At 48.3% G+C, this 19,793-nt stretch overlaps 1 protein-coding gene across 2 annotated transcripts; it reads left to right on the top strand.

Annotated features, from left to right (window-relative positions):
* Positions 1-674: 674 nt before the first annotated feature.
* SCAMP5 (secretory carrier membrane protein 5) lies at positions 675-19,551 on the top strand. Of its 2 annotated transcripts, XM_032624815.1 has the most exons (9): positions 675-807; positions 8,369-8,477; positions 10,908-10,961; positions 11,610-11,664; positions 12,434-12,562; positions 14,758-14,914; positions 15,997-16,098; positions 16,531-16,648; positions 16,910-19,551. In XM_032624815.1, exons 4-9 carry the CDS (start codon positions 11,658-11,660, stop codon positions 17,102-17,104), a joined length of 708 nt encoding a protein of 235 aa, XP_032480706.1. In that variant the 5' UTR covers positions 675-807; positions 8,369-8,477; positions 10,908-10,961; positions 11,610-11,657; the 3' UTR covers positions 17,105-19,551. The 2 variants fall into 2 exon arrangements, with proteins under 2 accessions (XP_032480706.1, XP_032480707.1); XM_032624816.1 differs by lacking the exons at positions 675-807; positions 10,908-10,961 and having other exon boundaries at positions 8,452-8,477.
* Positions 19,552-19,793: the final 242 nt, after the last annotated feature.

Genomic DNA, 19,793 nt, shown 5'->3' with positions numbered 1-19,793 from the left:
CTGGGTAATTTGTCAGTCCCTATTTCTTATCTCTTTCTCACTTCCTCATGCTCTCTCCCCTCTATCTTTCTTTGTCTTTTTTTTCCCTTCTCCAAATCTTGATCTCTCCATGTCTCTGTCTCTTCGTGTTTCTATGTCTCTATGTTCATGGCTCTCCTCTCTTGTCTTTCTATGTCTATCTTTTTTGGATTTGTGTGTCCTTGTCTATGTCTCGTTTTTGTCACTTTATGTTTCATCTCTGATCTTCCATCCTCCATCCCCTCTCTGTCACTTTGGGTCTGTGGATCTGAAGGGCTTTCACCAGTCATCACACTCCTGCTCACAAAGCTCCCTCTCATTCTTACTTTCTGGTACGTCCCAGTGGCTCCTGGGACTGGCATGGGAGGTTATTTTCCTCAGTTTACAGATTTGGAAGCTGAGGCTCTGATTGTTGGTACCAGACTCCCATTTCTGGGTCTCTTCCTCGACGTTCTCGCTTTGCTCTTGTCCCCGTGCCTGCCGACCACCTGATCTGGCCCTGTCCCTGGAACTCAGCACCTCGGACAGCTCCTGTAAGGTGAGGGGATGGCCAGGCCTTCCTTCTCGCGAGTTCAGGAGGAGCGGCCCTAGAGGAAGCTCGGGAATCTCGCGAGAGCGGCTGCTGCAGGCAGGCCGGCGCGGGCGCGCGAGGAACTGGCCCCGAGGCGCGCGCACGCTCGCGCACCCAGTCCCCAGACCTGGAGCCGCTCGCGGCCGGCTCCGCGCCGCATCGTTGGGCGCATAGCAGCGCAGCGCGGCGGCCTTTCCGCAGCCGAGCGACAGCAACGGGTGAGTCCCGGTCCTAAAGGGCCAGAAAAGGGCTTTGTAGGGAAGTTGGGCGCAGGGCGAGAGGGAGTCACCCCATCTCCAGCTTTGTACACCCTACGCTTCACCTTTGGATGCCGGGGTCAGGTCGAGCTGGAGAGGCGCAGAGTCGAGGTGACCTTCCCTGTTGGGGCGGGGGAAGAGAATCTCGGGTGCCCCAGACCCCCCCAACCCCCGCCATCCCCATTCCCGGCTCCCACAGAAGGATCCCAGTCTTGGATGACGTCAGACCCCTGGATTCTGGAGCCTGGGCCTTGGGCCCTCCATACCCCCTCAGCCCCACCTGGCGTTCCCTGGAAACAGGCCTTCTCCTCCTCCTGGGGATGGCGCACGCGGCCTGGGATGGGGGCGTCTGGAGGCGGGGTGGCTGTGGCCTCCTTTGGGTCCTTCCTCACAAGAGGCGCCTGCAGGTGGATGCAGGTGTACTCCCCACCTCCCAGACCCCGCCTAAGCGAGGCGGCAGACCTTTGGACAGCTCGTCTGAACCGCCTCAGTGTTTCATGGGATGGGTGCATTGGCTTAATTAAGCCTGTGGGCCGCCAGGGCTTTGGGGTAGTGTGTTGGGGGCGCCAGAAGAAGCTCATTCCAACGCTGACAGGAGTCAGTCACGAGGATTGGGGTGAGATGTTTGGGAACCTGTCTCTGCCCCTGCCTCTGGGAGCTCGTGATCCAAAGGTTGGAAAAACCAAGTATAGTCTGGACTGAGAATTCATTATCTCAGGCAGTTCAAACCGGCAATGCCCCAGCTCCAGGATAAGGAGTTGAGGGAGGGCTGGGCAGACTTTCCCGTGGACACTAGGAGCACAAGGAGAAAGGGAGGCAAGAGGCAGTGAATAGGAGGCTTCTTGGAGGCAGTGAGATTGGGATGAGAGGAGAGGTAACAGAGGGCATTTTCGGGGAATAGTCTGGGTAAAGGCATAGAGGTGGGAATTAAGCATAGCTGTTGGGGAGCCTGGCCTGTGAGTCCAGCCATGTGACTGTGCGCATGGGGTGGAGAAGTCTGGAGAATTTTGCAGCCTGTGCCCTAACTGTTCTGCCTCCAAGGGGCAGGCCTCTGAGAGAGGGAAATGGTTCTTGCAGGGGCATGACTAGCAGAGAGATTTTGTCTGGGGCTGCACAGATCGTGCTAGTTGAGATTTGATCTGGGTTTGATGAGCCTGAGTTGCTGAGAGAGGACTGACTGGTCATGGGCCACAGAAAGAGGGTCTTCTTAGGTCTAGCAAACCCATGGAGAGTTAGCAGTGTCCTGGGAGGGGAGCTCTGGTTAGGGGCCTTGGGCTCTGTTCCTGTTTCTTTAACCCTTTCTCTGGTGGGCTGGCTGGCCACCTCTTAACAAATTGATTCCTCTCTCTGGGTATCTCTTTGCCAGCACCTTTCTCTAGGGATGAAATAATAGGACTAAGTACCGACCTCCCTTGAGGAAGCTGCTTGTTCTAGTTTAGAGCGTCCTTCTCAGTTCTTCTACCTCTTCCTTTTCCTTTTCTCCCCCCTCCCTCTGCCTTCCTCTCCCTGTCCCTGCCCCCTCCCCACAGCAGTTCCTCTACAGGCTGCACTTCCTTCCTTGCTGACAGCCCGGAGTCTCTGAAGGTCTCCTGGAGGAAGTGTGGTACAGCAGGGTTCACGGAAGCTGTGGGCTTAGCCTGATTTGGGGAGGGCATCAGTTGCTCCACTCCTACCCTGGGAGGGTGTCCAAGGCTTAAGGAAGAACATGATTGACCATTCTCTGTGCCCTGCCCTGTGCTGGGTCCCTCCTGGAAGCCCCATCCATGACGGAACAAGGAAGAGATTGGATGAGAATGAGTGAGCACTTGGTGCCCAATAACTGGTTCAGAATTTAAGCAGTGGGAGGCACAGCAGGGATGTCTGGAAGGGCTTCCCAGAAGAGGTGGGATGTGAGAAAAATAGAAGGACTCAGAGGCGCTGATGGGGCTCTGGTTTAGGGTCAATGGAAGCAGATGGGATGGCTTGATATGATCTGCATGAAGCTGGGTTGTGTGGGAAGCAGGTCAGCCTGTGGTAGAGAAGCAAAAGGTGGTGGGTTGGAGGTTTGTAGCTGATTGACACAAGGTCTTGATTGCCAAGCACAGGATCCGTAGGGGCTACTGAAGAGTCATAGGATGGTAATAGCAATGCTAGGAGTGTACTGTTCTCTGAGGAATATTCATAGTTTGGGGACATCAGGGCTGGAGATATGGGATTGGGTGTGGGATAAGGGGACCAGAGGTAGAGCAAGAGGGGAAAACTTCCATCTTAGCAGATAGGCTCTGGGCAGACAGCAAGAAAATGACCATTTCTATGCCAAGGATGGGGGCTCATCCCATCCTTGGCATAGAAGGATGGGGAGGAGGGAGGGCTGGTGAGTAGGGAGTCCTGGAACTAAGCCCAGGTCCCTATCCTGATCTGAGGCCAGACTTGACTCCCTTCTCTCTGCCATGGACCTTACTCTCTTTACTGTGGGACCTTCTGTCCTCCCAACTTCACAGTTAGAAATGGAATAAATTATAGTCTGTTTTTTTTGAACAAAATTCAGTTAGCATTTGCTGTCTTATTGATAACGAAGGAGGTGCTTCCTTAGGCCTACATCTTTGGGGGGATATGTAACACCCCCAATGCCTCCCAGCGTTATGAAAGACTCTCAGTTGAGGAATAAATTGCTCCTTCTCCCATTTTTCAGTTTAAGAACTTTGGTTTGCAGAGGCCAGTCATTGCTGCTCCCCTCTCCCCCAACACAAGTATAAAGAGCAGAGAGCCTGGAACCTTCCATTCTTGTGACCTCAGCCTCCTGTACCCCTCCCAAGCCTAAATTCTCTCTGGGCTAACCATGTACAAACAAGGCAGCCTTGCTCTGTGCTCTGGCCCTGAGTGCTGACTTTCCCACCATCCATACTTTGCTACACTGACTTCTCTGTAACCATGGGCACACCTTTGGGAGACAGCCTGGGACCAGATGGGGGTCAGGTTGGAGCCAGGGTTAGAGCCTCCTTCCTTGAGGCTCCTACAATCTAGTTATTGCCCACTCTCCCCCTGCCTCTCTTCTTTGTTTCCCTGGAGGACATTAGTGCTGGACCACAGTCTCCCTTTCCACATCCCATTGTCGCATGGGGGGCAGTGCCTCCTTTGGCCACCCTTTCTACCAGCTACACCTGAGTCTGGTCATCATTGGCATGTGGCCACCTCCAAAATCTTAAACTCCAGTATCATTCTGTGACCACAGTCCAAATTCTGCTTTACCTACTTTGGGACCTCAAGGAGACCTCAAGTTCTCTGACACCTCCATTTTCTCTATTTCATGAGCATGACACCTTCTGTGTCCTTCCTGGACTCCATGGTCCAGGATTTTAACCATCCTCTGGCTCATACCTTCAATGATCATGCCACTTTGCCTGTGTGTCCCACCCCAGCAGCAGACCCCCCAATTCTGGATTCTACGCTCAGAATGTGGAAAGCTTCTGGTGGCCATCACATACCAGGGCAGTCTGGTTCTGCTTCCGTGGAGGGTCTCCAGCCTCAGCTGTCCCTCCATCACTTCTAGAAACCCCTTTCCTCTTCCCATCAGCTCTCCATTCTATTCCATGGGAGGAGTATTCCAAACTAGGACTATTATCCCAAAGTCCTTTACTCATGGAGAGGGTTAGTTGGCGGGGGGTGGGGTTGTATGTAGGAGTTGGAACCACACTTATGTTTCTCCACTTCTTGAATCCCAGTAGAAGGAGGGCTCCTAATCTAACATACCCGCTCTGTGCTATGGGTGCTGGCCCTACGTATCTCCTGAGATACCAGTGTCTGTCAGCTCTTTCCCCCTCTACTGTATCTTCAGCCTCTCCACCGTTTTCCTTAATAATACCTTCCTCCCGGCTTATATATATATATGCTCAAGTCTCCTATCTGGAAAATCCTTTCTAACTGTATGTCTTCCTCTAGCTGCTGCTGTTTTAAACCTATGGCTTTGTCTCGCTAGAAAAGTGATATATGACTGTTGCAGAATTTTAGAAAATAAAGATAAAAGAAAGACAACAAGTAACTTGTAATGTCACTATCAAGAGATCGCTACTAAAAAAAAAAAAAGAGATCGCTACTATTAATCCTTTATGGTGTTTCTTTGTTGACACTAATATCCTGTATGTTATATTAAAGTCTCAGCTGAGTTTTTTGATTTAAAAAAAATTTTTTTTAGGTCTTTATTTAATTTGTTACAATATTGCTTCTGTTTTTTTAAGTTTTGGTTTTTTGGCTGCGAGGCATGTGGGATCTTAGCTCCCTGACCAGGGATCAGACCCACACCCCCTGCATTGGAAGGCGCAGTCTTAACCACTGGACCGCCAGGGGTGTCCCTCAGCTGAGTTTTTTGAAAGATTAGTCTGCTGGACTTGTCCCTCTTCCTCTCCTCATGTTCCCTCATTTCTGGGCAGCTGGCCTCTACCCCACCACTTCCTGAAGCTGTGACCTCCTAATGCCAAATCGGCCCATGTCACACCTGACCACTCTGTGGCCACGGACGTTGTTGACCTGGTTGACCAGTCATTAAAAAGGTTGAGATAACCTGTATTCATTGACATTAAACATTTTCATGAGCTATTGAGTGGAAAAAAACAGGTTATAAAAGAGCGTGTATAAAGTGATCTCACTTTTGTCATATATGCTTATGTATACATAAAAACCAAAAACCTAAAGGTCAGACTGTTAAAGGGGTGACCACTGAGAAGGTGGATTTTGGAAGAACTTGTATTTTCTACTTTATGCACTTTGATTTTTTTTTTTAACTTGCAGATATTTTTATACGTTACTAAAAAGCAACAAAATTTCATTTTATTAAAAAAGAAACTTTGAGGTTATATTTTTTAAAAGGAGAAGAGGAAGAATAGAAATCTCCAGTGGCTCGCAAGTCTCAGGATAAAGCTCAAATCCTGCTCATGGCCTTCAAGGCCAGGATGACGGGCCCCTCCCACCTTTCAACCCTATTATTGCCTTTTCTTCCTTCCTTCCACTTTGGACTTTATCTGTGTGTGCTCTACTTTCTGTTCCTTGAATTCGCCATGCTGTTACTCTCCTGACCTTCCCTTTGCATGTGCTTTCCTGGTTCTTTCCTTTCCTGGCCAACTCTTATTCATCCTCCAGGATTCAGCTCTGATATCGTTTCCTCTATAAAGCCCTCCCTGGCTTTTCCAGGATGGACCAGGGAGGTGCTCCTCTGTGTTCCCACAGCCTTGTGTACTTGCTCTCCTGGAGCACTTCTCAGGCTGTGGTGTAATTGCCCCTTGATTTAGCTGCATCGTCTACTCTTAACCATCTCACTTTCAACTCAAACGTGTCTCCTCTATTACAGAGAAAATTGAAGCAGATATGTGGGACGTGCACTGTCCTTTCCAAGGCCTCAAACCTCCCCCATCTGCTTGCGTCATGTTCTCCTTCCCACCTGCTAGGATTGAGGCTTGTCCCACCCCTTTGCAGTGGACCTCATGCTTTTCCCTCTTTCAGGGGTTTGCTCCATTAATTAACCTCTGTCTCTATTGTAATTGCAACGCTTCCCTGGATCTTTCCCATCTCTAGCTTATTAACATCCTAAACAAACAACCCTCAGACACAGTCCTCCCTGGAACCCATAGCCCACCCAGGTAGTACCCTGTCTCTGTTCTCTTCCAAGGCAGGCTTCTTCAACGTGCTGTCTACACCTGCTCTCAGCTTATGTGTTCAACTATATAATTTGGCTGCTACTACCCACTCCCACCCCTCCCCCCAACTCCCAGCTGCCACGACCACCAAAGTAGTTCTTGTTGGGGTCACAGGTGACTTGCTGTTGCTGAGCGTACTGAACATTTTTCAGTCCAGACCTTTCCATGCTGGACCTCTCAGTGGCATCTGTCATATTTGTCCACTCTCTACTCCTGGCTTTGGAGACTTCACACTCTCCTGGCTCATCAGCTGCTCCTACTCATTCTTTGCCAGCTCATCCTCTTCTGCCTGACTTTTCTTTTTTTTTTTAAAGCAGGTAATACGTTTACCTGATTCATAATTCAAAAAGATGTCCTAAATTTCATCAATTCTAAGATGAACATTTTGATATTTCTGAAAACATTTTAATGTCTGTGTCTTTAAAATTTTGGCATCTTATCATTATAAGTTGGTGGCATTTTTTTCTTTCTTTTGTTCAATAAGATAATGATCTATCTTAAAATTGATGGTGTCTTGGATTTGATGGTATAAAGATACATAGTAAAAATTTCCTCCCACCTACTCCCCTACTCCGCATGTATTCAGTTCCTCTGGCCCCCAGGAACCACAATTATTTTTTTCTTGATGTCCTACTAGAGATTCTTTGTGTATATATTGCCAAATGCAACTGTGTATATCCCCCTCCTGACTTAAAAGTATTTATTTATTTATTTTTAAAATTTTATTTTATTATTTTTTAAAATATTTATTTATTTATTTGGTAGCGCCAGGTCTTAGCTGCGGCTTGCCAGCTCCTTAGTTGCAGCACATGGGCTCCTTAGTTACTGCAGGTGGGCTTCTTAGTTATAGCTCCAGGCTTCTTAGTTGTGGCATGCAAACTCTTAGTTGCAGCATGCATGTGGGATCTAGTTCCCCGACCAGGGATTGAACCCAGGCCCCCTGCATTGGGAGCGCCAAGTCTTATCCACTGCGCCACCAGGTCCCTTTATTTATTTTTATGAAGTATAATTGACATACATTACTTTCAAGTGTACAACATAATGATATTTATACAACATAATATTTGTATGTATTGTGAAATGATCACCACAATAAGGCTAGTTAACATCCACTGCCACACATAGTTACAGAATTTCTTTTCCTTGTAATGAGAACTTTTAAGATTTACTCTCTTAGCAACTTTCAAATATGCAGTACAGTGTTATTAACTGTAGTCACCATGCTGTACCTTACATCCCTGTGATTTATTTATTTAGAACTGGAAGTCTGTACCTTTTGACCCCCTTCACCCATTTCACTCACCCCTCAGCCCCCGCCTCTGGAAACCACCAATCTCTTCTCTATGGATGAGCTTGGTTTTTTGCTTGTTTGCTTTTTAAAATTTTATTTTGTTTTAGATTCCACAAATAAGTGAGGTCATACAGTATTTGTCTTTCCTTGTCTGACTTACTTCACCTAGCATAATGCTCTCAAGGTCCATTCATGTTGTCACAAATGGCAAGATTTCATTCACCAACCTTTGGTATCTCATCCTTCTTATAACAGCCATTCTAACACGTGTGAGGTGATATCTCATTGTGGTTTTGATTTGCATTTCCCTGATGATTAGTGATGTTGAGCATCTTTTCATGTATTGATACCCGTTGGCCATCTGTATGTCTATTTACCCAACTTTTTATTTTGAAAAATTTCAAAGCTACAAAAAGTTTAAAGAACAGTGCAATGAACGCCTGTACTAGGGCACTTCACCTAGATTCAGCAGCTGTTAACATTTCGTGACCTTTGCTTTGTCTATCAATATCTCTGATTTTTTTTTTTTTTTTTTGGCCGTGCCGCGTGGCTTGAGGAATCTTAGCTCCCCGACCAGGGATTGAACCTGGGCCCACAGCAGTGAAAGTGCCGAGTCTTAACCACTGGACCACCAGGGAATTCCCTATCTTATTTTTTTGCAGAACCATTTGAAAGTAAGTAGCAGACAAGACACTGTATTTCTAAATATGTCAGCATGTTATCTCCTAAGAACAAAGATATTCTCCTATGTAACCACAACACCTAAGAAATTTAACATCGAACAATGATATCTACTGTTCAGGCTATATTCAAATTTCTCTACTTGTCCTAAAAATGTCCTTTATAGCTGTGATTTAAAAATCCAGGACCAGTCATTGCAGTTGGTTGCATGTCTCTTTAGTCTCCTTTAATTTAGATGAGTCCCTTTACCAATTTTTATCTTTCATGACATTAACGTTTATCTTGGAGAATTTCCCACAGTCTGGATTTGTCAGATTCTTTTTCTTAATAATTATTTTCAGATTAAAGATTTTGGCAATAATACTGCATTGATGATCTTATGTCCTTCTGTGTGTATCACATCATGAGGCACATAATGTCCTTTTGTCCCATTATCAGAAATGCTAAGTTTGGTCACTTGGTCTGCCAGATCCTCTCATTATAGAAGTACCTTTTCTCTGTTGTGATGAATAAATAATCTGGGGGGTGACAGACTGTGTGGCTCCCCTCTTCCCTAATCACCTTCCACCCAGTGGTTTAAGCAGCCATTGATAATCCTTCCCTGTATCAGTTCTGACATAGGGGTTGCAAAATAATGATTTAAAAAATTATGTCATTCCTTCTATATTAGAACTTTTCTTTCCCTCCTCCCTTTCTTTTGTGTATTATAGTTCACTTATGCATTCTTTTCAGTGTGTTATTATCCATTACTGACATTACTCATATTTTTTCTCCAGCTTTTTATTTTGAAAACTTTAAAGTTGAAAGAATACAAGGGACACTCATATAACTTCACTCAGATTCACCAATTGTTAGCATTTGCCACATTTGCTTTGATTCTGTCTATATCTATCCATTCATTATTTCTTATTTTTCTGAACTATTTGAAGCAAGTGTCAGATATCACGATACTTTATCCCTAAGCACTTGAGCACATATTTCCTAAGAAAAAGGACATTTTCCTACATAACCTCAATAACATTATCACACCCAAGAAATGTAACATAGACATAATAATATTATCTAGAGTCTATATTCAAGTTTCCTCTGATATCCCAGTGTTTCCCTCTTGAACCAGGATTCAATGAAGGTTGACACATCAGTTTTTGTTGCCATGTAGCTTTTTTTAAAAAAAATATTTATTTATTTGGCTGCACCAGGTCTTAGTTGAGGCACACAGGATCTTTAGTTGCAGTGCTTGGGCTCTTTAGTTGTGACATGTGAACCCTTAGTTGCGGCATGCATGTGGGATCTAGTTCCCTGACCAGGGATCGAACCTGGGTCCCCTGCATTGGGAGTGCAGAGTCTTATCCACTAGACCAGGGGTCCCCAACCCCCCTCCCCCATCAGTCTGCAACCCAAGGCCTGTTAGGACCCGGGCTGCACAGTGAGAGAGCGAAGATTCATCTGCCACTCCCCATCGCTTGCATTACCGCCTGAACCACCCCCACCCCCCGACCCCTGCACAGTGCATGGAAAAATTGTCTTCCGCGAAACTGGTCCCTGGTGCCAGAAAGGTCAGGGACCGCTGCACTAGACCACCAGGGAATTCCCCAACAATCTTTCATCCAGTGAAAGATTTAGCAGCCACTGAGGATCCTTGTCTGAATCAGCTATTACATTCATGATTGCAAAATTAGGAGATTTTCTAATTCTGTCACTCCTACACTTAGTGCTAGCATTCTTCTGAAAAGAATAGCTTGCTTTCTTCCTTCCTCCCTCTTCTTTTTAAAAATAAGAATGTCACTTTGGACTCATGGATTATTTTTTAATAATGTTATGTTACTGTCATTATTTTTGTTGCTCTTAATTCTCCCGAATTTGGCTGTTGGTAGCTCCTTCAAGCTGGTGTCCTCTTGACACCAATTAGTTGAATTCCTTCTTGCTTCTGGCACCACAAGATGTTTTAGGCTAACGTTGTATTTCCTTGTCCTGGCTTGGGACCAGCCACATATTTTTAAAGTCATGAGTTCATATTGATGCTTCCAGTTCAAATCCAACATCACAGGACTCTGTCTTACCTTCCTATATTCCATATTCTGTCTCCATACCTAACACTGAGAACCCAGGTTTCAACAACATGAACACATTCTCTCATATGCTGTCTGCTATGGTTCACATGACAGAGTTTCAGAATCATCACACTAGTACCAACAGTAACAGTAAACCCGCTAAGAATTCAGATTTCTTTCCAGTTGTTTTTGCTCTTGAGATATATCCCTCTAAGAGAACACAGAGTACTGAGATGAAGTCACTTGGCCAATTCTTTTTCCTGTGTGATTGTATTATCAATTCACAGTATAGATAGCTTCATTTGTTTTTGTTTATTTCAATTTTTAATGGTTCTCTCCAATTTCTTTTTTGTTTGTTTCTGTTTTTGGCAGCATTTCAAGGCTTGTGGGTTCTTAGTTCACGGACCAAGGATCAAACCCAGCCCTGTGAGTGAAAGTGCCAAGTCCTAACCACTGGACCACCAGGGAATTCCCTGGTTTTTTTACTTAACAGTATATCCTGGAAATCATTCCATAGCAGTTCATAGAGATCATCTTCATTCTTTTTTACATCTATATATTATTCCATTGACTGATGTACCATAGTTTATTCAAACAGTTGCATTTAGGTTGTTTCTAACATTTTGCTATTGTAAAATAGTGTCATGTTGAATAACATGTATTTGTTGTTTCTTACTTGTGGGTAAATAACTAGAAGTAGGATTCTGGGGATAAAAGCAAAATATATTTTTATTCTCCTCTCCCCTTCTTATTTTTCTTTTTTTCAATATGAAAGGTAGCATAAACTATTCTATGTCTTGCATTTTTTCAACTACTTGTAATTGTGGAGTTCTTTCCATATCAGTATTTTAAAAAAATTTTTTTGGACAGATTTTATTTATTTATTTATTTATTTTTGGCTGCATTGGGTCTTCGTTGCTGCTCTGTGAGGTGGGAGCTGCCTCCGGTTCATTCCACCATGGAAATGTGAGATGAGTCCTGCTCCAGGGAGTTTCCAGCCTGGCTGGGACTAAGAGAAGGACTAGGTTGGGTGAGCCATGATGTTCAACCTTCTCTGGCTCTTTTTCCTTCCAGTTCAGGACAAAGAGGAGTGGACAGGCCGCTGGGCCGGCTGGTGCCATCATGTCAGGTAAGGAGAGGGTGGGCCACTTGGGTAGGATGTAACAGTGAACTTAGGGTAGGGGTCCCTTTATGCCCCCTAGTTTTTGAAGGTCAGGTTCTTTCTGTCCTCTTGCCCCTGCATTTCCCCTGGTTCCCCACTGAGGCCTATTTATCCAAGACCCTCACTGTCTAGCCCTCTGTCAGACCTCTGACCCTGGGGACCAGGGGTAGCGCATCCTGATGCTCTGGTCCTCCTGTCTGTCTGACTGATAAGTGGCATGGGTGTCTCAGTCTCCATCCTCTCTGTCACCATTACTCTCTAATACTGTGAGACCTTTACATTCTGGTTTCTGAGTTGTCTGGTTTCCAAAGGCTCAGAGCTGGAGGGACCTGTAGGGACTATCTAGTTTGACCCCCACCCCACTGGATAAACTGAGGTCTGGAGAGGGGTAGTGACTCACCCAAGAGCATAAGTGTTGGAGTGGAGGCTAGATAGAACCCACGTACCCAGACTCACCATGCTGCTTCCTCTACCCGGAACTGGTCCCCCACTGAAGAGGGTGCTGCACCCCTGATGGACAGTGTTTATTGTTTTTATTCTTCTGAGAGACAGTGACACTGCCTCAGGGCTACTTTGGGAGACCTGAGGCAGTGGGGATAAGCTGGATGGGGATAGCAAAGTGGCCTGTGCCCACAGGGGCCAAGAGGGCAGCCCAGGCCAGGGAAAGGGTGATCATATTGGATCATCAGGGAGGGGAACATTCAGGGTGATACCATATGATGTGCCTCGCCCACAGAGAAAGTGAACAACTTCCCACCATTGCCCAAATTCATCCCTCTCAAGCCATGTTTCTACCAAGACTTTGAGGCGGATATCCCTCCTCAGCATCTCAGCATGACCAAGCGCCTCTACTACCTTTGGATGCGTGAGTGCTGTGGGATGGGGGTGGGCCATAGCTGGGGAATGGGGGAGGGGGAAGGCTGGCGGGTGCTGGGCATTGGGACGGGGTCCCCACAGGCTCGGTGTCCTTCAGCCTCACTTGCAGCATCTGTGTGGGCCAGTAAGCCTTTCCCTGCCTGACTCCTGCAGGCTCCTCTCCTGGGCCGACTCCCCAGCTGGGCCTCAGTTTCCCTCAACCTCCCATCTAGGCCTCTCCCCATCTCCCAATCGCAGAGCAGCGGGTGGGGAGTCTCTGTCTGCGGTGTAATTCCTCATTTCTTCCTCTCCTTCTCCTTTTCACTGGAGTAGTTTTCCAGGGATCCTCTGATGACTGCCTCAGGATTCTGGATTTGGAGAGGAATCCTCCCCTCAAAGCCACATTTTTCTTGCTTTCTCTGGAAAATTGCTCAAAAAGACATTCAGCTGGGATTTAGGAGATATGGGAGGAGGCTGGGCTGGTCACTCCACTTCCCAAGTGGCAGGTTCCTCATTTATAAGAAAGAGGGTATTGTCTCAGTGATCGCTGTGGTTCCACGTAGCTCTGCGTTGAGTCTAGAGTTTTAATGTTCTAAGATTTTGAGGTTGAGAGTTTAAAAGCCCCAATTTCTCATGGTCTGTGGCAGTAAAATAATTACGGCTGGGGCACTAGATCAAGTGAGCTGGAGAGAGGTGGGACTGGGAAGAGAGATGTAAACCAATATAAAAGCAGTTTAATGTCTGTTCTATGTAAAGAGCAAATAAAATCAGTGAGAACACCAAGGTTCCAGGAAATCTGGGGGCAATAAACAGGGATGGAGGAAATACAACTGAAACTCACAGAAAGAAATGCTTACCCTCATGGTGAGGGGCCCTGAGAAGGGTGTACCTTCACAGGTGACAGCGTTGTCAGGCCAGACTTGGGGAGCACTGGCCCTGGGCTCTGGGAACTCTGCCCCTGAGAAGATCTCATCCAGGAGCTGGATTTAAGGGCTATAAATATCTTCCTAAGTCCTCACTAGGTGCCCGCCAGATGCTGTGTTCCCAAGGAAGTGTATATAACCCTTGAGATGCTTCAGGGTTCTATTCAGAAGCCAGGACCATAGATACCTGGCTGTTTGAGGCCAAGATTAAGCCTGCCTTCCTTTATTTATTCAGTAAGTCTTTGTGGGACCTTAAATGGACTCAGTCTAATATTCGAGGAAAGGAGCACCCTTATGTCAGATGACCTGGGTGTGTGTGAGTGACAGCATCAGATGAGGAGACTTGAGGTCCCTGCTGGCTCTGACTCAAGGATACAGTGATTCCAAGGTTTAGCTAGATTATGTGGGCACAGAGGAGGGGGACCCTGGGTGTCACTCTCGGGGAGCTTCTAGTTTGGTTGGTGGGCTGGGATTTGTACTTGGGGAAGCATGAGAGCGCCCAAGTCTTCAGGAGGTCAGAGGGATGGGAGATGAATAAGGCTGCAGTAGTGAAAGAAGGCTTCTTGGAGGAGGTGGCATAATAGTTGTCTAAGAAATGGATTAAAGAAAGACAGATCCCAGCCACTGCTGCCTGCCCCATTTAAGTGTGGAGCGGATGGTACAATGGCTTAAAGAGATGTTACCTTTTACTTTCCCCTTTTCATGCCCTACCTTGCAAGAGAAGATGGAAGATGGGTTTCCTGTGCCTTGGGCTTGGTGATTGCTGTGGGTCTGGGATGGCCAGGGGCTGAGGCCATTCTTATAAGGAGAAATTCTTATCAGGAGAAGAGCATTTCTCCCAGGCTGAGGCTTTGGGGCCCTTCAACAGGGCTTGCTGGGCTGAGGCTCTGAGTTCCTGATCTGGAGACTCTTTGTTCTCTGGATTTCTCAGATCCCCAGGAACGGGTGTGGGAGAGGGTTGGTCTGAGCTCCCAGTTTTCTTTCTCACAGTCTGTACTCCCTGTGTGTGTGTATGTATACGTGTGTCTTGTGTATCTGTGTGTGTGTATTCACTGATGTGACTTGTGGGTGTGAATCTGTACAAATGCGGTTTGCATGTGTGTTTGTATGTGTCTTCATCTTTCTGTGCTTGTGCTGTTTGCCTGTGTTTGACTGTGGGTCTGTGTTGAGTTGTGGGGGATGTGTGTGTGTCTGGGTGCTCATATATTTCTGCATGGGCCTTGGTGTCTGTGTGTGTGTCTGGTGTCTGTCTCTGTGTGTGCATGTGCTCCTGGGTCTGCAGTGAATAGCGTAACGCTGGCCGTGAACCTGGTGGGCTGTCTCGCGTGGCTGATCGGAGGCGGGGGAGCTACCAACTTTGGCCTCGCCTTTCTCTGGCTCATCCTCTTCACACCCTGCTCCTACGTCTGCTGGTTTCGGCCCATTTACAAGGCCTTCAAGTAAGTGATGGGTGCTGAACTCCAGCTCCTAACCCTGTCTCTTTGCCCATCTCCACTGTCTCTTCTCTACATATTTTTAATTTTAATTTTTTTTTTTTTGCCATCCTGCAAACTCACTTTCCCTTTGTTTACCCTCAGCTCAGACTGCCAGGTAGGATTTAGGCTTCCTGGGAGCTCTAGGCTGGGGTGAGAGGGCTGGAAGTTAGAACCTTTCTCTTAGTTTCTTCCTTCCTCACTCTACCCTTGGGTGGGGGCAACATAGAAACCGGGCCTGTTCTTGTTTTCCCTTCCCCAGGCAGCTAGCTGCATAATAAGTTTTGCCAATGGGGCCACCTGTCTTGATGGAGCTGTCCATCCTTATACCCGTGGGGCTAGCTGATTTGGCGCCAAGTGGACCATCTATCCACGTGCCAATGGAACAAGCCATCCATGTGCCACTGACACTATGTGCTAATGAGGGCATCCAACTCTGTGCCAAAGGGATTACCCACCCATGTATCAGTAGGGCTAGCTGTCTTAGTGCCAATGGGTGTCTGCCTTGTGTCAAGTGGGATTTTCAATCTTTGTGCCAATGGAGTGTCCCTCTCAGTGCCAGTGTGATCTCAAATATCTTTGCCTATTGGGCCCATCCATGTATGTGCCAATTAGGCTATAATCTTGGTGCCAGTAGTGTGTCTGTTCTTGTGCCAATGACACTTTCTATCTTATGGGACCATCCATCCATGTACCTAGATGTCTTGGTGCCAGTAGGCCTGTCCAATCCTTTGACAATAGGTTTGTTTATTCCTGCCACAATGGACCCATCTATTTCTGTGCCAATGAGGCCAACCATCCATGTACCAGTGAGTGGTGCATTCATAAGGTGATCTCTCCCCATGTAATGTTGTACACACAGGCCTAACACATGGAAACTTGCAAAGATCCATGGGTAAACGCTGTCCTATTTTGGCCTCTTAACTAAGGCCTTTAAATGTCTTCTGTCTATTGTGTACCCACTTAAACTTGGAAGGACTTAGAAGTCTTGAAGGCAGGGAAGCCCTGGCCCTCTACCCAGGTGATGGAAGCCATCTCCTCTGTTGCAGGACTGACAGCTCCTTCAGCTTCATGGCATTCTTCTTCACCTTCATGGCCCAGCTGGTCATCAGCATCATCCAGGCTGTGGGCATCCCAGGCTGGGGTGTCTGGTAAGAGACTGGGGTGTCTGGGACTGACCCAGGGCTAGCAGGGTGGCACCTGGGGTGTGTCCTTTGCTTACTTCTGTGGGCTAAGCTGCCTAGCCTGTGGGAACACCATGAGTTATTGGAAGTGTGAAAGGATTCAGGATAGTTTATAGTAGACAGAGCCATAGCATCAGAGGGGAATGAGAACCTTGCAGTGGTTTTTAGGAGTGCTGAGGGGTATCAAGCATCATGAGATTAAACTGAGGGAAGGAAGCCTTATGTCTGAGGAGCTTGTTTCCTGAGCCAAGGGTTCTTTCTGAACCACTGACACAGGCCCTTTGCATCCAATGATATCGTCTCTCCCTGTGACAATGAGATGGTCCCTTACTCTAGTGGGGTGGCTCCTGGGTACCCCTCACCATGCAAGGCAGCCCCACAGATGGCCTATTTCTGCAGCGGCTGGATCGCTACCATTTCCTTCTTCGGAACGAACGTTGGCTCAGCGGTGGTGATGCTCATTCCCACTGTCATGTTCACGGTCATGGCTGTCTTTTCCTTCATTGCCCTCAGCATGGTATGTGGTCACCTCAAGGGTTAGAGGGTGGTGTTGGGAAGGGACTGTGATCTGTAAAAACCCTTCTCCCAAGTTACAAGAGGACCCAGGGGTCTTCCAAGGGACTCACTCTGGAATGGCTTGGTGGACTTTGCTCCCAGTGCACAGGGCATGGGTGGGAGGACTGGCTTTTACGGTGACTTCTCTCTGGCTCCCATGTCTTTTCTGGATAGGTTGCCTCTTCCCTTTGATTAACCCTTCCTTGTGCTCCTCATTCTACAGGTTCATAAATTCTATCGGGGCAGCGGGGGGAGTTTCAGCAAAGCTCAGGAGGAGTGGACCACGGGGGCATGGAAGAACCCACACGTGCAGCAGGCGGCCCAGAACGCAGCCATGGGGGCGGCGCAGGGTGCCATGAATCAGCCGCAGACTCAGTATTCTGCCACCCCCAACTACACATACTCCAATGAGATGTGAACGAGCCAAGCCTACCAGAAGCTGGCTGGGGGCCGGTGGAACGGGGGCTCAAGCCACACGTTGTGGTGACCAAGCAGGGTTCCCCCTTCCCTTTTTCTCCTCCTCCACTTTGTACAAAGAATCAGAGTTATATATATATATATATACATATATATGTATATCCTCTCCCCCACACCCTTGGATTCACGTGGAGCTGTCCCGTGCGGTGATAGCCGTGTCTGTGTCCCCTTGTGAATAGTGTGCAGTGAAGGTCTCTGTTGTTGTGGTGCTAGATGTATGTTTAGAACTAAACCAGCCCCCCACCCTCCACCAGGCTGCCCCCTCTGACCTTGGCCCAGGGACCCTTCATGGGGCAGAGGGAGGCATAGCAGAAGAGCCTGGCCCCCTCCCAAGGGTTATGAGCTGAAACTGTTTCCACTTTCGGTCTTACTGGGGAGCAGCAGTATTTAGAACCCATGGGGATGGTAGCGGGGAGAGTGGAGACCCGCAGAGGATCTTCTTCTGCTCCTTCTGATCCAGGTCTCTCCCCGCCACCACCCCCAACCTCCTCCTCCCCTCCTCTCTTCCTGCTGTCAGATTCCTGTGGTCCCTTCTCCTGCCCAGGGTCTCTCTCTTCTCTCTGTGGCTTTTCTTTGTCTTCTCCAAGGTTGAGTGTCCCAGTTGTATCTGCTCCTGAGACTGAGCCCCTTCCCAGATCCAGGAAGCAGACAGGGGAGCTGAGCCTTAGCCCTGATGTGGGAGGGCCCACAGCCGGAGATGCGGAGCCCAGCTGGGTACCTGAATCCAGGGGATGGAAATGCAAGGCAGGCTCCTCTCTTCCCTGCCTTGCCTTCCCCTCCTTCTCTTTCCAGAGCCCCGTTGAGCCCCGTCTGCCTATGTCCCGGCTGTGGCCTGATTCTCCTACCCTACCCCTACTGTGTTCTAGGTGGCATCTGCCATCCATAAGGGCAGATTCCACTGCCTTCCCTGAAGAGCTAGGTAGTGTCCAGGCAATTTTCAGGTGTAAAGGTGCAGCTGGAGCAGAGGGTATATAAATAACTACTGGTCCCTGGGTGTCGTTTGGTTGGCCCAAGCCCACTGGGCAGGTGCTAGGTGTCTCTGAATGACCACTGGATTCCTGGGAGCGATAGCTGTTCTGTTTGGGTCTGATAGAAGGGATAGGCTCAGAGGGCTGGTTCTGGAGGGAAGATCAGAGGAGAAGGCAGGCAGGGCCCGGTGAGAGGGGATCATGCATCCCCCCCACCCCAGCTCACTCTTGGTCATAGGGCAGTTCTGGGCACTTGAACTCAAGGCCCAATCCTATGTGGAAGCACAATGGCTGGAATGTGATTTCAGTTTAGGTCGGGTGGGAGGGGCGATTCTCTGGCTCTTGTTTTTTTTCAAATCAAGATTACTTGCTTCTCTCTGCCTACTAGACTTGATTCTTGGCCCTTCCTCACCCTGTCAGCAACCCGTTTCCTTTCCAGGCCAGTGACTGCAGGCCTGTTCTGTGCCAGACATTGTGAGAATGTTGTTCGTAGAGGCCCTGGCTCTCTCGGAGGCCTGGAGGGGAGTGGGTTCTCACCCAAGGAGCAGCTGCCCATTTCTCACTCACTGCCCCCACCTCCCACCTGGGCTATTTAGCTTGAAAAACCAAACCCTGCCTGGCCACTCTGGGTGGCTCCAGCTTAGAACCCAACACCTGGATTTCCAGGTGCCCTCCTGAGCTTTGAGCTCCAGGTACTTCATTTTCCTGTAAGGGGAGCTAGGGCCTCTGGGAAGTTATCTTCCTAATGGTCCCTTAGGCTTGGGCCAGAATGTGATTGGCTCTCTCCTCCACCACTTTCTCTGCAGAAAGCAGTTGTCACAGGCCCTAGTACCTGAAAAGAGACCCTAGGTCTAGGTTCTTGCTCCCGTTTCCTTTCTCCCTTCCCAGACCTCTGGCTCCCTTTCTCTTTGTCTCTCTGGTAACTCCAGGAGGCCTGTGGTCCAGCTGCCAGCCCAGCATCCTTGACCTGTTGGATGCCACCTCCAGTCGATTTCCTGTCCTACCTGCCCTTTCTCTTTCCTGGCTCAGACCTGTGTGGCCATGCCCTGGCTCTGCCCTTAGGAAGACCTGCTACCTGTGTGTGGCCCAGCTTGTCCAGGCCCTGGGATGCTGCATCTCCAGGCAACTATGCACTTTCCTGGGGAGGGAGCCAGTATGAGAAGTGGGGGCTGGGCACAGATACATCTCTGCTGGATGGTCTGGCTTGAGGGTCGGGTGGAAGAAGGCCCAGGTCAGTCTGGAAATCCTCAGGTCTTTGGCCAGCCAGTCACCTGCTTTTGCATTCTGCTGGTGCCCCCTGCCCCTCCTTGTTTCTGGGAGACACAGACCATTCTCCAACTGGCAGTTGACCTGCCTGAGCCAATGTGTCTGTCAGTGGTAACTGAATGAACCATAATAAAGGGGAACATTTGGCCCTCTGTGTCCTGCTGTGTCATGTGTCTTCATGTGGGCCTGTGTGGAGCCTCACCATGGGCTGTAGGCAATGGGGATAGGGTGGTTTGAGTGGATCTGTCATTCCCAGAGGCCAAAAGTCACACACCTCTGTGTGGTTCTTTCTCTGAGGCAGCCTCGAAATTGCCACAGAGGCCTTCTGCCTGTTAGGAGGAGGAGTTCTGAGTTGCCTGAGGAAGAAGTAGAAGGCTGGATTAGTGGGTGAGGGGT

This window comes from Phocoena sinus, chromosome 2, assembly GCF_008692025.1.
Source record: "Phocoena sinus isolate mPhoSin1 chromosome 2, mPhoSin1.pri, whole genome shotgun sequence".
Classification (NCBI taxonomy): Eukaryota; Metazoa; Chordata; class Mammalia; order Artiodactyla; family Phocoenidae; genus Phocoena; species Phocoena sinus.
The sequence above is the reverse complement of the archived record's forward strand: the minus strand, read 5'-3'. Positions and strand labels throughout refer to the sequence as shown.

Coding starts and splice junctions, on each gene's coding strand:
- SCAMP5 (XM_032624815.1), top strand. Junction 16,099..16,530: donor ATCCCAGGCTGGGGTGTCTG/GTAAGAGACTGG, acceptor CTATTTCTGCAG/CGGCTGGATCGCTACCATTT. Junction 16,649..16,909: donor CCTTCATTGCCCTCAGCATG/GTATGTGGTCAC, acceptor CTCATTCTACAG/GTTCATAAATTCTATCGGGG.